This window comes from Zophobas morio, unplaced genomic scaffold, assembly GCF_036711695.1.
Source record: "Zophobas morio isolate AGI-343-1 ecotype UQ-CSIRO unplaced genomic scaffold, CSIRO_AGI_Zmor_V1 ptg000021l, whole genome shotgun sequence".
Taxonomy (NCBI): domain Eukaryota; kingdom Metazoa; phylum Arthropoda; class Insecta; order Coleoptera; family Tenebrionidae; genus Zophobas; species Zophobas morio.
The window spans coordinates 22,124,274-22,142,516 of record NW_026972126.1 but is presented as its reverse complement, the minus strand read 5'-3'; the positions used below and the strand labels follow the sequence as shown (position 1 = coordinate 22,142,516).

Below are 18,243 nucleotides of genomic sequence, written 5' to 3'. Positions count from 1 at the left end.
TTTTTTTAATTTGTTTCATTATTAAATCCTTAAATGTATAAATTTTAAAATCTAAAACTCGAAAAACTAAAACTCAAAAAGATAGAATTCCTAAAATTTTGTGTGTTGTACCAAAATGTCAGAGATCATAATTCCTAACTTTGTAAAGTGGAAAACTCTTAAATTGATGAAATTATAAATTTTTTAAAAAGTAAAATCATACTCATGAAATCTTGAAGTCATCAGCACTGAATATGTACTAAACTGTAAAATACAGAATTTTTGAATTCTGAAATTTAGTTTTTTAAATTCCTTTCCTAATGAAATTGTAAATACTGAAATTTTATTTTTTTAAACCCTAAAACAATGCCGAAATTCTAAGCACTTATAAAAAATACTTTTATTTTGATAAATCGGTCTGAATCCCAATTTCTTGAATTATGAATCCCAAATTTATAAATATTAAAATTATTCTAAATTGAGGATCTTAAATGGTATAATTTTTAAATTGAAAAATGCGAATTACTAAAATTGTAAAGTTCACTGTATTGTTCTAAAATTTCAAAGATATAAATTCCTAAAATAAAAAACTCTTAAGTTGATGAAATTATAACATTTTAAATACCAAAATCATTCCCATGAAATTTTAGAATTTACAATAGTGAAAAGTAAAATCAAAAATCCAAACGTTTTGAATCTTGAAACTCTCTTTTTTCACGTATACGTTAAACAGAAAATAGTATTCATATAAATATTTTTTCAACGCAGTTGCGACAATACGGAAATGCAGTTTTCCTGTTTTCGTTTAGCACTTTCATTAATCTTTTGATAATCTTACAAAATTGTGGAATTTTTATTTCTTCTTGAAATAATAAAATTTTGAATGCTAGAACTCTATTTATTAACTTGTATTCGAAAAAAGATTACTGCAATTTTTTTTTAATTTTAATTTTTTCAAAAAACCACATACGTAAGATTAAAAATAAAGGTATCTTGAAAAACTACATGGACAATAATCTACTGAGTAGTCCCCAACAGATAAACAGACGGACGTACGGACGGACAAACGGACGGAAGGAAATACGGAAATGGGAGACCCACTTTTTCAAATTCTGACAGCTATAAGCTATAATTAGCCATTCGTATAATGAAGGATCCATGAATGGGTACTTTCGGTAGTAACAATATTTTTAAATCTGCAACTTGTTTAAATTAGTCACCTACCTTGAATAAGTAACCATTAAGACATTTAAACATTCAAAAGCAAGTAAATCTCGTATCTGACTAATCTCAACTACTTTTTTTTTGTCAGTTACTTGTCATTAAACTACAAGTCGTTCGAAAATCGCAGGAAGTCGACCGAAAATAGACCATTCAGCGGCACAAACGTGTTCTAAATAATAGGTGTCAACTCCGATTTACATATAAGAATATAATGATTTCAATTTTGATTTGCATGTTTTAATAATAAACCTTTGCACACCAGAGAAGCAACCAACAACAAATCACACAATCCGCAAATAATTCTTTTCATCACGACACTAATTTGTAAGCCAGTTTATTATGTTTTAATGTTTAAATTTTATAAGATAATTAATTATCGTGATTTAGTGTGTTCGTGACATCCTGTATCTATATTTGTTTTTGGCAGAAAGAATATACGGACTCTCGAACTGACGTTCCGATGATGACCATGAAGTAAAAACAGCCATGTTTTGATGGTTTAGATCAAACTGTGATTTCTTCCATACTTGTATCCGTTTTATTATTATGTAAATGACGTGGAAATGCTTCAGCAGATAAAACGAGGAAGTTGGCGCTGACATATTTTTTTTTCAAAGCCCACTCGGTACATAAAACTATTTATTTTTATTCGGGTTGAACAAATCGCGTCGAGTTATCCCTTCGGTGTCAAATATATTTTTAGTGCGGTGTTTTCCAAGAACTCGCCAACTTTCTTCGCATAGTAAACATTTTATAACGCGATACAATTAAATGCAAGTAATAAATAAAAGTGCCAAGTTTCTTCATATTTTGTATTCTCAATAGTAAACATTCTATAACGTGATACAATATAAAAAAGCTGTGTACACAAGTACTATCACATTTTAGTTGTAGAGAGGAAAAAAATAAAATCTACACTCAACAGACAAACTAGCCTAAACTTTAGTCGAGACTGTACAAGTTCGAATGAGATCATCTAGATCTTCGACTGAGAAGCCCAATACTGTTCAGATCAGAAAAAATCGGCTTCTCGGTCGTCGTATCGCACCTAATATCACAATGAGAAAAAACAATCGTTCAACAAAACGTTGGATCGTTTGCAAATACTTGCAAAATCAGTCTTTCGAGAACTATTCGTCGTACGATCGGTACAGCTTCTTTTTCCGGATGCTGTACTCGGAGGAAATCATCACGGTACCACCGCGCGTCATTTTTCTGCAACAACACCATGGTTAGTATTTAGTCAAAAATTTCGCAAACAGTACTTACTTCAAAAATCGCGGTAGGAAGTGGTTCCAACCGTTTGTACTCTGCCTAAGTGTCAAATACAACTCGAAAGTCGAAGGAGTCAGCGGGTCGCAGTCCACCACGCTGAGCCTACGCCGCTCCTCCCCGCTCTCGAAGTTGATGAAGATCGTGCAGCCCTTGAGGCCGCACAGCTCGGCTTCGGCCATGGCGAAGACGTCTTCAGCCAGAGCTTTGGTTAAATCCGTGGGCAGCAACACCTCCCCGGAGGCGAAGTGCGCCCTCTTGGCCTTCTTCAGCTCCTCCGCGAAGCGCTTGGACAGCGCCTCCACGGCCAGGGCTTCCGAGTCGAGCACGACTTCGCTTTCTGAAAAAAGAAGAAAGATGGAAACGGCGAAAAAAGAAAGCGAGGTGAAGTGAAACTCTGTTGCTAGGAGCGCCGGAGGTCACCGGGGGTCAGCGTTTCGGCCGGCTTACTTACCGCCGATGTTGTTGTTGAACTGGTTCGTGAAGCCCAAAATTTCCATCTTGTATCACAGTTTTCGGAAAAGTCTCAAAAAGCCGGTCGCCGGTTCGGGCTGTCAGGACGACTGTTCCATTTACACCAACACTGATTCGGCCTACTATCAGAGATCAGCTGTGCCGGTATTTATATAACTTAAGTCCCCCCCTTCCACGCGGCGAGGATAATCGGCGATTTTCGCCGGCGCGGCCTACGTGATGTAAGGCGCACGGTTTCGGTGGTGGCGGCCGGGGGCGGCGGGCTGCCCCCCGAGATGAAAATTCGGACCGAGTTGCGTAACGAGCGCTACCTGAGATCGCCCGATAGCGTCAATGGAGAAACGGGTGACTGATGACTCGGAAAATTGCACAACTTTTAGCGCGGTTGAGGGAGAAATGCACGTATTTTTAAAATGAAATTTTTTAGCGACAAAGGTGACCGTTTTACGACTTTTTCGCGAAAAAATGTTTTTTAACCTTCAGGTTTTTCGTTATCGAATTGCGGCTTCTGTATACATTTTTTTTTAATAATTTGCGTCAGCTTTGCTTTTATTTGTGTTTGTTTTTTGATTTGGCGACATCGGGACGCATTTTTTTAAATATTCTTCTAGAATCTGGAAACGTGGGTCTCCCTCTTCTAATTATCTGTTTTAATCTCTGAATTGATTACGAATTTTTTGATCTAGTTTAAGATAACCGTGTTTATTCATACCCTACAAAAGATGGCTGACGTCATCTCATACTTTGTTGCGTCATCCAGGCCAATTTTAGTCGCTCATTGTTGAAATTCTTTTTTTTCGAAAAATTGTTTCAAATACTTGTTGGTGTTAAAAATATACGTTTGTGTATTTTCTGTCAATAACGGTAAGTGGTGATTAGATGATATAAATAATAGGCGAAATTCTTAGTACCCTGGTATTTATGAGCAATGTTTATTATATTTCTTTAGATTTATATTCCACAAAGTTTTAACATCTGTTAGTAAAAATTAACCTTTGAAATCAGCTGTGAAAATAAATGCTACTTAGTGGAATGAAACACTAGTAGTTAAAATAAAGTTCCTAGAACCCGGAACTTCTTAGCCAAGTTTTTCTTTGTGATTTTTTTAGGGGAATTGTGTTTAGAATAACGCACACGCCATTTTTAACTAATATCGCCAAAAGGATATAAAATATGATACTATTTTTCATTATTTTTAGCAATTTTTTCGACATTTTGTTTTAATCCTCGTTTATACATCTGAATTCTTTTTGTATCCAACATAATTAATTCAGTTTTTATATTGTCAAAGTTTCTTTTTTGTGATTTTTTTAAGCTTTCATGCGAAATAATGTATATGAATTTCAACAAGCGTTGGAGAAATTATTTAAAAAACTTTTTTTGAATTTGACACTTTGAAACTTAGTAATCCTATTTCGTAAGTTGGTACACCTGATGAGTTCGATTACAATAAAAAATGTTCAAATGTAGTAAATAGTAGATGCATTTTTTAGATTCTATTCTTTTGAAACACTTAATTTTTTTGTTGTAAAGTTTTCCTTTTGTGATTTTTTAAAAAAGATTTTGTCCAAAATAATGCACACATAATTCTGAACAAGCACTGGAAAATCGTTTAAAAAACAGAATTTTTTTAATATGATACTTTGAAACTAAGTAATATTTTTTCGTAGGTTGGTACTCTTGATGAATTCGTTTACAGTAAAAAATGTTCAAAGTGATTAAGTAGTAGAAGTGTTTTTTAGATTCTATTCTTTTGAAGCATCTTATAAATTTTAGTGCTTTTTTGTTTAAAATCCAAGTGTAAACGCTGTCAAAATAAGAACTTTTATGTTGTCAAGTTTTTCTTTTGTAATTTTTTTGAAAAAAGATTTTATTTAACATGACTCTGAACAAGGATTGGTAAAATGGTTTAGAAAAACAGGAAATTATGAATATGATACTTTGAAACTGAAATATTTTTTTTTCGTAAGTTAGTTGGTACTTCTGATAAATTCGATTATGGAAAAGTCTATTCTTTTGAAGAATCGTATACATTTTGGTAATTTTTTATTTAAAATCCTAGTGTAAACGGTGTCAAAAAGAGAAGTGTCCAGATAAACTCGATTCAATTTTTATGTTGTCAAGTTTTTCTTTTGTGGTTTTTTGAGAAATATTTTGTCCAAAATAATGCACACATGATTCTGACCAAGCACTGGAAAATGGTTAAAAAATAGGAATTTTTTAATATGATATTTTGAAACTAAGTAATAGTTTTTCGTAAGTTGGTACCCTTGACGAATTCGGTAACAGTAAAAAATGTTCAAATAGATTAAGTAGTAGAAGTGGTTTTTTAGATTCTATTCTTTTGAAGCATCTAATACATTTCAGTGCTTTTTTGTTTAAAATCCTAGTGTAAACGCTGTCAAAATAAGACAAATGTCGGGCTATGTTGTCAAGTTTTTCTTTTGTATTTTTTTTTTAAAGATTTTATTTAACATGACTCTGAACAAGCATTGGAAAAATGGTTTAAAAAACAGGAAATTATGAATATGATACTTTGAAACTAAAATATTTTTTTTTTCGTAAGTTGGTACGCCTAATGAATTCGATTACGGTAAAAATGGTGAAAGTTAGTACGGTAGTAGAAGAGGCATTTTTTTTAAATTCTATTCTTTTGAAGAATCGTATACATTTTGGTATTTTTTTATTTAAAATCCTAGTGTAAACGGTGTCAAAAAGAAAAGTGTCCAGCTATGATCGATTCAATTTTCATGTTATCAAGTTTATCTGTTGTGATTTAAAAACAAAAATGTTTACTGGAAAATGGTTTAAAAAACAGGAATTTTTTAATATGATATTTTGAAAGTGAATATTTTTTTTTCGTAAGTTGGTACTGTTGACGAATTCGGTTACAGTAAAAAATGCTCAAACAGATTAAGTAGTAGAAGTGTTTTTTTAGACTCTATTTTTTTAAAGCATCTTATACATTTCAGTGCTTTTTTTTTTAAATACAAGTGTAACCGCTGCCAAAATAAGAAAAATGTCTGGCTATATTTGATTGAATTTTTATGTTGTCAAGTTTTCCTGTTGTGATTTAAAAAAAAAAGATTTTATTCAACATGATTCTGAACAAGTATTGGAAAAATGGTTTAAAAAACAAGAATTTATCAATATGAGGCTTTAAAACTAAAATAATATTTTTACGTAAGTTGGTACCCCTGATGAATTCGATTACAGTAAAAATGTTCAAAGATAGTACGGTAGGGGAAGAGGCATTTTTTTATTTCTATTCTTTTGAAGCGTCTTATACATTTTAGTAAATTTTTTTTTAAAAATGCTAGTGTAAACGGTGTCAAAAAGAAAAGTGTCCAGCTATGATCGATTCAATTTTCATGTTATCAGGTTTGTCTGTTGTGATTTAAAAAAAATGTTTACTGGAAAATGATTTAAAAAACAGGAATTTTTTAATATGATACTTTGAAACTAAGTAATATTTTTTCGTAAGTTGGTACTCTTGAATTCGGTTACAGTAAAAAATGTTCAAAGAGGTTAAGTTGTAGAAGTATTCTATTCTTTTGAAGCATCTTTTACATTTCAGTGCTTTTTTCTTTAAAATCCTAGTGTAACCGCTGTCAAAATAAGAAAAATATCTGGCTATATTTGATTGAATTTTTATGTTGTCAAGTTTTCCTGTGGTGATTTAAAAAAAAAAAAAAAAAAGGATTTTATTCAACATGATTCTGAACAAGTATTGGAAAAATGGTTTAAAAAAACAAGAATTTATCAATATGAGGCTTTAAAACTAAAATAATATTTTTACGTAAGTTGGTACCCCTGATGAATTCGATTACAGTAAAAATGTTCAAAGAAAGTACGGTAGTGGAAAAGGCATTGTTTTATTTCTATTCTTTTGAAGCATCTTATACATTTTAGTAATATTTTTATTTAAAATCCTAGTGTAAACGGTGTCAAAAAAAAAAGTGTCCAGCTACGGTCGATTCAATTTTCATGTTATGAAGTTTTTCTGTTGTGATTTAAAAAAAAAGTTCACTGGAAAATGGTTTAAAAAACAGGAATTTTTTAATATGATACTTTGAAACTGAATAATTTTTTTTCGTAAGTTGGTACTGATGATGAATTCGGTTACAGTAAAAAATGCTCAAAGAGATTAAGTAGTAGAAGTGTTTTTTTAGACTCTACTCTTTTGAAGCATCTTATACATTTTAGTGCTTTTTTGTTTAAAATCCTAGTGTAAACGCTGTCAAAATAAAAAAAATGTCCAGGTATAATTGATTGAATTTTTATGTTGTCAAGTTTTTCTGTTGCGATTTTTTTAAAAAAAGATTTTATTCAACATGATTCTTAACAAGTATTGGAAAAATGTTTTAAAAAACAAGAATTAATGAATATGAGACTTAATATTTTTATGCAAATTGGTACCCCTGATGAATTCGATTACAGTAAAAATGTTCAAAGATAGAACGGTAGTGGAAGAGGCATTTTTTTATTTCTATTCTTTTGAAGCATCTTATACATTTTAGTAATATTTTTATTTAAAATCCTAGTGTAAACGGTGTCAAAAAAAAAAGTGTCCAGCTACGATCGATTCAATTTTCATGTTATCAAGTTTTTCTGTTGTGATTTAAAAAAAAAAGTTCACTGGAAAATGGTTTAAAAAACAGGAATTTTTTAATATTAATTGTTCGTTTTGTGATTTTTATCTTAATCAAAAATAAAAACCAAGCAAAAATATGTAATCCGTTAAATTTTTGTTCTGCCAATTTATCACAGCCCGCTCGACTGCCCATTTCAACCATCGCCCATTATCGCCACAATTGCATACCTTTCCACATAGTCAATCGCCACGAATTCAAAAGGCCATTACTCTTATCATCAACATTTTCGCCATTAAAATTAAAAAACAGTTTTGTTTATAACAATACCATACCAAGCGATAAATGTATTATTTATGGTCATAAGAAGATGAAAATTCGTGTGACGTCTTCGATAAGAAACCAATCTGTAAATAAAATCAGCCGAAATGATTCACTCCAAACAACCGAAGTGGGTTTTAACCACTCGACAAAACTGACATTTCCACCCCGTGATTAACCTGTCCAAACAAGTTTTGACGTGCGAAAAAAATATACTCTGAGTAAGCCATGAGCACGACCTACATTTACGTCACTTTTTGTACACAAGGAATACTTGCAACGGTGCACTTAGCAACAAGCCTTGTCAACACATGAAAACGGGCAAAATGTCGCCCATTTTCTTGACGTCACGTGACAATTTCACCACGCTTTTCTTTGGTGTGATAAGAAAATGGATTTTTGCATTTCGAAGTGTGACTCAGGGCCGCCAACGTTGTCACACTAGCCCCCACATGATTCCGACTATAATTATTATTATCTTTTTTTCTTTTCTTTTTTCTTGAAAGTACAGCTGCGTGCACTCTATAGCTTGCAATTTTTCTGCGAATTCGCTCCAACCTGATTAATTACGGGCAAAATACGTTAATTCTTGTTATTACATGATGCAATAAGGTGACGTGGTGGTGAACAAACGTTCCAAGGTTAGCTTTGTTGCTAGACAGTGCGGCACCAGAAGGTACTGCTCAGAGTGGGGTTAATATTGTAGACTGCTCGGCTCGGTGTTGGTTGGTTGGTCGAGCTTATCACTATCACACCTTAATTTAATTAAATGGATATATCACAAAGCGAGATAAAAGTTGCACAATTTTCGGTTTCGTCATATCGAAAGAGGGAAAATTCGGTTAATACTTTATGGAATTGCGGAAATGATGAGCAAAGGGGAAATCGTGCGGTTTGGGGTCGGTATTGTGCAAAAACCGTTTCTTTTAACCGGCAGATGTCCGGGTTTCCGACATGAGTGGATTTTTATGTCACATGTAAAAATATAATTCAGGTTAAAGATAAGATCTGAGAAAAGAATGAGATATTTCTGAGATTTTGCAACTTTTTGACTGTTCTGTACCAGTAATAGACTCTAGACCAAGTTTAGTTATTTTGAAGTCACGTTCATCAGTAAATATTTAAGCAATGATTTTTTAAGGTTAGGTACGTCACTGACTTCGTAGAGGGGTGATTCAGTAAAATGAGTTAATATTGTGTAATTATTAAAACAAATTTAATACTATAAGAGTTGAAGATTTTTTTAAAGAAAAATGTTAAGTAGATGGTTCTACTTTTACCATCAGCAACAGACCTTATTCCAAGTTCAGTAATTTTGAAATCACATTTATTAATAAAGATTCAATAAATTTCAGATGACGTCATTGGTTTTTTAGAGGGGATGACTCGGTAAAAACGAGTTGATCTTGTGTAATCTTGAAAGCAATCGTAATTTCTAAGAGTTGAACATTTATCTTGAGCTACAAAATCTTGCGCAAAAAAAAAATGAAATTTAGTGTAGAATTTTTAGAATATTTACTTATTCTTTTGTGCTTGGAAAATATCACTTCAAACAAAATTTCAGGATATACAATAATCGGATTTACATTCACAGCTTTTTAAAAGTTTGAATTTGGTTTTTAGAGTGTTCTTTAATTATTATTTGGTTTATTACATTATCAAAACGGCAGATGTCTCAGTTTTCATCATGAGAGAATTTTTCTGTCACAGGTAAAAATATAAATCGGTTTAAAAATAGTATTTGAGATTAATGAGTAGATTTTTTTGAAAAATTTCAAAAAATGTTGAAGTTGATGGTTGTACTTTTACCATCAGTAATAAACATTATTCCAAGTTCAGTAATTTTTAAATCACATTCATTAATAAATATTCAATAAATAATTTTTTAGATGACGTCATTGGCTTTTTAGAGGGGATGACACGGTAAAAACGAGTTGATCTTGTGTAATCTTGAAAGCAATCGTAATTTCTAAGAGTTGAACATTTATCTTGAGCTACAAAATCTTGCGTTAAAAAAAATGAAATTTAGTGTAGAATTTTTAGAATATTTACGTATTCTTTTGTACTTGGAAAAAATCACTTCAAACAAAATTTCAGGATGTACAATAATCGGATTTACATTCACAGCTTTTCAAAGATTTGAATTTGGTTTTTAGAGTGTTCTTTAATTATTATTTGGTTTATTATATTATCAAAACGGCAGATGTCCGAGTTTTCAACATGAGAGAATTTTTCTGTCACAGCTAAAAGTATAAATCAGTTTAAAAATAGTATTTGAGATTAATGAGTAATTTTTTTGAAAAATTTCGAAAAATGTTTAAGTTCATGGTTTTACTTTTACCATCAGTAATAAACATTATTCCAAGTTCAGTAACTTTTAAATCACATTCATTAATAAATATTCAATAAATAGTTTTTCAGATGACGTCATTGGCTTTTTAGAGGGGATGACTCGGTAAAAACGAGTTGATCTTGTGTAATCTTGAAAGCAATCGTAATTTCTAAGAGTTGAACATTTATCTTGAGCTACAAAATCTTGCGTTAAAAAAAATGAAATTTAGTGTAGAATGTTTAGAATATTTACGTATTCTTTTGTGCTTGGAAAAAATCACTTCAAACAAAATTTCAGGATGTACAATAATCGGATTTACATTCACAGCTTTTCAAAGCTTTGAATTTGGTGTTTAGAGTGTTCTTTATTTATTATTTGGTTTATTATATTATCAAAACGGCAGATGTCCGAGTTTTCAACATGAGAGATTTTTTCTGTCACAGCTAAAAATATAAATCGGTTTAAAAATAGTATCTGAGATTAATGAGTAGATTTTCTTGAAAAATTTCGAAAAATGTTTAAGTTGTGGGTTTTACTTTTACCATCAGTAATAAACATTATTCCAAGTTCAGTAATTTTTAAATTACATTCATTAATAAATATTCAATAAATAATTTTTCAGATGACGTCATTGGCTTTTTAGAGGGGATGACTCGGTAAAAACGAGTTGATCTTGTGTAATCTTGAAAGCAATCGTAGCTTCTAAGAGTTGAACATTTATCTTGAGCTACAAAATCTTGCGTTAAAAAAAATGAAATTTAGTGTAGAATTTTTAGAATATTTACGTATTCTTTTGTGCTTGGAAAAAATCACTTCAAACAAAATTTCAGGATGTACAATAACCGGATTTACATTCACAGCTTTTCAAAGCTTTGAATTTGGTGTTTAGAGTGTTCTTTATTTATTATTTGGTTTATTATATTATCAAAACGGCAGATGTCCGAATTTTCAACATGAGAGATTTTTTCTGTCACAGCTAAAAATATAAATCGGTTTAAAAATAGTATCTGAGATTAATGAGTAGATTTTTTTGAAAAATTTCGAAAAATGTTTAAGTTGTGGGTTTTACTTTTACCATCAGTAATAAACATTATTCCAAGTTCAGTAATTTTAAATCACATTCATTAATAAATATTCAATAAATAATTTTTCAGATGACGTCATTGGCTTTTTAGAGGGGATGACTCGGTAAAAACGAGTTGATCTTGTGTAATCTTGAAAGCAATCGTATTTTCTAAGAGTTGAACATATATCTTGAGCTACAAAATCTTGAGTTAAAAAAATGAAATTTAGTGTAGAATTTTTAGAATATTTACGTATTCTTTTGTGCTTGGAAAATATCACTTCAAATAAAATTTCAGGATATACAATAATCGGATTTACATTCACAGCTTTTCAAAGCTTTGAATTTGGTTTTTAGAGTGTTCTTTAATTATTATTTGGTTTATTATATTATCAAAACGGCAGATGTCCGAGTTTTCAACATGAGAGAATTTTTCTGTCACAGCTAAAAATATAAATCGGTTTAAAAATAGTATTTGAGATTAATGAGTAGATTTTTTTGAAAAATTTCGAAAAATGTTTAAGTTGTGGGTTTTACTTTGACCATCAGTAATAAACATTATTCCAAGTTCAGTAATTTTTAAATCACATTCATTAATAAATATTCAATAAATAATTTTTCAGATGACGTCAGTGGCTTTTTAGAGGGGATGACTCGATAAAAACGAGTTGATCTTGTGTAATCTTGAAAGCAATCGTAATTTCTAAGAGTTGAACATTTACTTGAGCTACAAAATCTTGCGTTAAAAAAAATGAAATTTAGTGTAGAATTTTTAGAAAATTTACGTATTCTTTTGTACTTGGAAAAAATTACTTCAAACAAAATTTCAGGATGTACAATAACCGGATTTACATTCACAGCTTTTAAAAGCTCTGAATTTGGTTTTTAGAGTGTTCTTTAATTATTATTTGGTTTATTATATTATCAAAACGGCAGATGTCCGAATTTTCAACATGAGAGATTTTTTCTGTCACAGCTAAAAATATAAATCGGTTTAAAAATAGTATCTGAGATTAATGAGTAGATTTTTTTGAAAAATTTCGAAAAATGTTTAAGTTGTGGGTTTTACTTTTACCATCAGTAATAAACATTATTCCAAGTTCAGTAATTTTAAATCACATTCATTAATAAATATTCAATAAATAATTTTTCAGATGACGTCATTGGCTTTTTAGAGGGGATGACTCGGTAAAAACGAGTTGATCTTGTGTAATCTTGAAAGCAATCGTATTTTCTAAGAGTTGAACATATATCTTGAGCTACAAAATCTTGAGTTAAAAAAATGAAATTTAGTGTAGAATTTTTAGAATATTTACGTATTCTTTTGTGCTTGGAAAATATCACTTCAAATAAAATTTCAGGATATACAATAATCGGATTTACATTCACAGCTTTTCAAAGCTTTGAATTTGGTTTTTAGAGTGTTCTTTAATTATTATTTGGTTTATTATATTATCAAAACGGCAGATGTCCGAGTTTTCAACATGAGAGAATTTTTCTGTCACAGCTAAAAATATAAATCGGTTTAAAAATAGTATTTGAGATTAATGAGTAGATTTTTTTGAAAAATTTCGAAAAATGTTTAAGTTGTGGGTTTTACTTTGACCATCAGTAATAAACATTATTCCAAGTTCAGTAATTTTTAAATCACATTCATTAATAAATATTCAATAAATAATTTTTCAGATGACGTCAGTGGCTTTTTAGAGGGGATGACTCGATAAAAACGAGTTGATCTTGTGTAATCTTGAAAGCAATCGTAATTTCTAAGAGTTGAACATTTATCTTGAGCTACAAAATCTTGCGTTAAAAAAAATGAAATTTAGTGTAGAATTTTTAGAAAATTTACGTATTCTTTTGTACTTGGAAAAAATCACTTCAAACAAAATTTCAGGATGTACAATAACCGGATTTACATTCACAGCTTTTAAAAGCTCTGAATTTGGTTTTTAGAGTGTTCTTTAATTATTATTTGGTTTATTATATTATCAAAACGGCAGATGTCCGAGTTTTCAATATGAGAGAATTTTTCTGTCACAGCTAAAAATATAAATCAGTTTAAAAATAGTATCTGAGATTAATGAGTAGATTTTTTTGAAAAATTTCGAAAAATGTTTAAGTTGATGGTTGTACTTTTACCATCAGTAATAAACATTATTCCAAGTTCAGTAATTTTTAAATCACATTCATTAATAAATATTCAATAAATAATTTTTCAGATGACGTCATTGGCTTTCTAGAGAGGATGACTCGGTAAAAACGAGTTGATCTTGTGTAATCTTGAAAGCAATCGTAGCTTCTAAGAGTTGAACATTTATCTTAAGCTACAAAATCTTGCGTTAAAAAAAATGAAATTTAGTGTAGAATTTTTAGAATATTTACGTATTCTTTTGTGCTTGGAAAAAATCACTTCAAACAAAATTTCAGGATGTACAATAACCGGATTTACATTCACAGCTTTTAAAAGCTCTGAATTTGGTTTTTAGAGTGTTCTTTAATTATTATTTGGTTTATTATATTATCAAAACGGCAGATGTCCGAGTTTTCAATATGAGAGAATTTTTCTGTCACAGCTAAAAATATAAATCAGTTTAAAAATAGTATCTGAGATTAATGAGTAGATTTTTTTGAAAAATTTCGAAAAATGTTTAAGTTGATGGTTGTACTTTTACCATCAGTAATAAACATTATTCCAAGTTCAGTAATTTTTAAATCACATTCATTAATAAATATTCAATAAATAATTTTTCAGATGACGTCATTGGCTTTCTAGAGAGGATGACTCGGTAAAAACGAGTTGATCTTGTGTAATCTTGAAAGCAATCGTAGCTTCTAAGAGTTGAACATTTATCTTAAGCTACAAAATCTTGCGTTAAAAAAAATGAAATTTAGTGTAGAATTTTTAGAATATTTACGTATTCTTTTGTGCTTGGAAAAAATCACTTCAAACAAAATTTCAGGATGTACAATAACCGGATTTACATTCACAGCTTTTAAAAGCTCTGAATTTGGTTTTTAGAGTGTTCTTTAATTATTATTTGGTTTATTATATTATCAAAACGGCAGATGTCCGAGTTTTCAATATGAGAGAATTTTTCTGTCACAGCTAAAAATATAAATCGGTTTAAAAATAGTATCTGAGATTAATGAGTAGATTTTTTTGAAAAATTTCGAAAAATGTTTAAGTTGATGGTTGTACTTTTACCATCAGTAATAAACATTATTCCAAGTTCAGTAATTTTTAAATCACATTCATTAATAAATATTCAATAAATAATTTTTCAGATGACGTCATTGGCTTTCTAGAGAGGATGACTCGGTAAAAACGAGTTGATCTTGTGTAATCTTGAAAGCAATCGTAGCTTCTAAGAGTTGAACATTTATCTTAAGCTACAAAATCTTGCGTTAAAAAAAATGAAATTTAGTGTAGAATTTTTAGAATATTTACGTATTCTTTTGTGCTTGGAAAATATCACTTCAAATAAAATTTCAGGATATACAATAATCGGGTTTGCATTCACAGGTTTTAAAAGCTTTGAATTTGGTTTTTAGAGTGTTCCTTAATTATTATTTGGTGTATTATATTATCAAAACGGCAGATGTCCGAGTTTTCAACATGAGAGAATTTTTCTGTCACAGCTAAAAATATAAATCGGTTTAAAAATAGTATCTGAGATTATTGAGTAGATTTTTTTGAAAAATTTCGAAAAATGTTTAAGTTGATGGCTTTACTTTTACCATCAGTAATAAACATTATTCCAAGCTCAGTAACTTTTAAATCACATTCATTAATAAATATTCAATAAATAATTTTTTAGATGACGTCAGTGGGTTTTTAGAGGGGATGACTCGGTAAAAACTAGTAGATCTTGTGTAATCTTGAAACCAATCGTAACTTCTAAGAGTTGAACATTTATCTGAAGCTACAAAGTCTTGTCTTAAAAAAAAATGAAATTTAGTGTACAATTTTTTAAAAAAATACGTATTCTTTTACGATTGGAAGATATCATTTCAAACTAAATTTGAGGATTTTCATTCGTTTTTAGAGTGCTATTTTATTGTTTCATTAATTATATGGTCAAAATTGACATTTTTGTTTAATTGATTTTTGAAAGTTGATAATGTAATGTAATCAAAGTTTTTCATTTTTCAGGTTTTTGTGGATTCCAGCAGAGCTGAACTTCCCAACTTCTTCGAAAAGACAAGGTATTATGAACTATTCAAAAAAATATGTATATAAATTCTTTTTTTTGACGTTGTCGGAAATCAAAATAGTAAACTGAACTCTCAGAACCGGTTCGATTTCGGATATCTGTCACATTATCACGGTTATAAAGGTCATGAACGTCACTCCGATAAAGATGTTTGGTACAAAATTTTGTAATCCATGTAAAACATTATCATTGTTTTACATATAAATGTATTTAGATAAAGCTTTTAATTGTATTTGCTATCGCGATTTTTCACCGCTATTTATAGCCCCAATATCTTAAAGTCTTTTGGCATTTCTACTCGTTACACAACCGCTCTCAAAAATCTCTAAACAAAATAAATTTGTTTTCGATTTTTTTCCAACAAATATTTTACATAAAATACATATTTACTCATCGTTGACCTTGCCACGATAACAGGAGATAAATTTCGATTTGACAAATTTTATGTATGTGCGAATATCATTAGAAAAGCGAGCAACATGACCTATATTAATGAAACAGCGTTATCAAATAATTCGGGCATCTGTTCGACACAAGTTTCTCGTTCGCACAATAAAAACACTTGAGACGTTTTTATCACATCATCAATAATATGATATCTGAAATATAAAGATAATATTAATTACTGGTTGAGAAAAACAGAAACTGGATCCAACCGGAAAGTCAAATTTGCGCTGGATCTGTGTAGGGTTTTTCGGTTGACTATTTGTTTTTGACTTGGAAGAGGGTTTAATAAAATTTATTGCACTGTTGTCAGCTCGGTTTACGACTTATCTGTAGCATTTTGTGCTAAATTTAGACCGCATTTTCTCTGAATTTTGTGTTTTATTATAAAATATACATTACATGGCAATTTTCACCACAAAATTTGTCGAACGGTTTCTGGATCAAACCAACGGCGTTCCATCATTTGACTGACGTCATACAGTTAATTTGTTGGGTCAGTCAGTAAAGCACCACCTTTTTTCCCTACACCTGGTACAACACAAGCCAACTATTACATCACGTTCTTTTTTCCGCAAAGAAACACCTAATTATTATCCCATTATTGTCGAGAATTAATCATTATAATCACAATCCATAAAAAACTCCCAAATCAGCATCCATAAAAGCGCATGGTAAAAAACTAGGTGGGTAAGATTAGTGGAAAATTACCAGCCAACTCAAGCAGAGTAATCGCTTCTTCACAATTAGGACCCAGATCAAGGGCATGCAGCAACGAAAGCCACCAAAGAAATTCAAACGAAAAAGCCAGAAAAAAGAAAACGTTCATGAAAATGAGTCATAAAAGAAAGAGTAGGAAATTGAACGGCAACCAAACAAAAAAGAACGGCTCGGAAACGTCCTAGCAACAAGCAACGAGAGGCGAATTGAATGTCGAGTTCACCTATTGTGTTTACGTTTATCCGCTGGGATGGCTTTCTGATGGGTTCTGGGTTAGAGTGATAATGGTAATTAAGACGGGGAAGAGGTGGTTGTTTTAGTTTATTGATGATAACTAGTCGCCGAGAGAGAGAGGAAGAGGAAAAAAAGCGTGGTAAATGTGGAGAGAGATGGATGGGAACAGTGGCGTAGGCAGGGTCAAATACACCTGGATTTAGGGTTTCAGGCGAAATTTTAACGCCCCAAATACCATACAAAATTCCATCTGGAGTGCTTCAGGGTTCAGCTTTATGTTCTCTTTGATTTTTCATTTTTATAAATGATAACTAAGTACTCAGAGTGTTATTTTGCGTCTACGAAAATTGTATGACGTGATTCCAAGGGGTTGGACCTAACAGCAACGAAAGTTAGGTTGATTGTAATATTTGTAGCACGGTCAAAGAAAAAAAAAACAAGTAGCAGTTGGTAAAATTACAAGATTGTTCTTGTCGTGTTTGGTGCGCCACTGTGCACCTCATCGTGCGGCTCGAGTGGGTAGGTGCAGTGGAAATTTCCACTCCGACCGATTTGTTTTACCTCGAGGCAGCAGCACAAGGAAAAAAAGCAGTAGAAGAAACGAAATTAACTCTACCTGCGGATTATTAGCTATTTTGTGAGATGACTCACGGACTTTCAAAATTTAATTATGTAAAAACCGGAGAAATAGTTTGACACTCGCGCTAATTTGCCCGTGCTGCGAAACGACCAAAGTACTAATAGCACCGGAAAGGACAATGCGAGGATAAGCAAATAAGATCCGTGCATTGAAAAGTCAACAGGAACACGTCTGGTCTTTCGCAATATCTTGCGTACACCGAACTTGGAGGTAAAAAAACGGAATTAGAAAGTGTTGTGCCGAGTTGTCACACTTTGTGTAATTTCTAGCGTTTTGTGAAAAATCGTCGCCGGCGTGTGTGGTTTTTAAAGGGAATTATCAGTTTGATAGAGCCGGGGTCAGCAACCGGCGATATTATTATCCTTAACCTATCCCACTTTTTCAGCTTTTCGATGAGAAGGTCACTGTACTGTGTGAACAATACATAATTAAAACTATTAAGGCGAAATGATGTGGTGTTTTTGTTGACGGTTTCTTTTGGTGATTAAGATGAGTGGCGGTGCGGCGGCACACTATTTTGTTGCAGCGGGTTGCTGGATGGGAATGGGTTGGCTTTATGGCGGAGGACGTAAGGATGAGAATGTAGCCGGCGATAAAGTACGCCGTCGTGAACAGAAAGTAGTTGTCAAGTGAGGTAAATGTACAAATGAGGTGCATATGAATAATTAATTAAACAGATAAAAATGGAGTTTCGTTTTTCACCTGTTTATTTATGGATTCTGATTTTACGTCGC

At 31.3% G+C, this 18,243-nt stretch overlaps 2 protein-coding genes across 4 annotated transcripts in view; one reads left to right on the top strand and one right to left on the bottom strand.

Moving 5' to 3' along the window:
• The window catches only part of LOC135132499 (2-iminobutanoate/2-iminopropanoate deaminase-like), a 167,345-nt gene that overhangs the window by 114,898 nt on the left and 34,204 nt on the right, over positions 1-18,243 (top strand). For all 3 annotated transcript variants that reach the window (XM_064060622.1, XM_064060621.1, XM_064060620.1), the window contains one exon: positions 15,411-15,463. The gene's annotated coding sequence lies outside the window, so the exon portion shown is untranslated. The remainder of the gene's footprint in view (positions 1-15,410; positions 15,464-18,243) is intronic.
• Positions 2,002-3,085, bottom strand: LOC135131989 (protein charybde-like). The gene is made up of 3 exons (XM_064059886.1): positions 2,930-3,085; positions 2,473-2,815; positions 2,002-2,418 (listed from the first exon to the last, which is right to left on the bottom strand). The coding sequence occupies exons 1-3, from the start codon at positions 2,973-2,975 to the stop codon at positions 2,334-2,336; spliced, it is 474 nt and encodes a 157-aa protein (XP_063915956.1). The 5' UTR covers positions 2,976-3,085; the 3' UTR covers positions 2,002-2,333.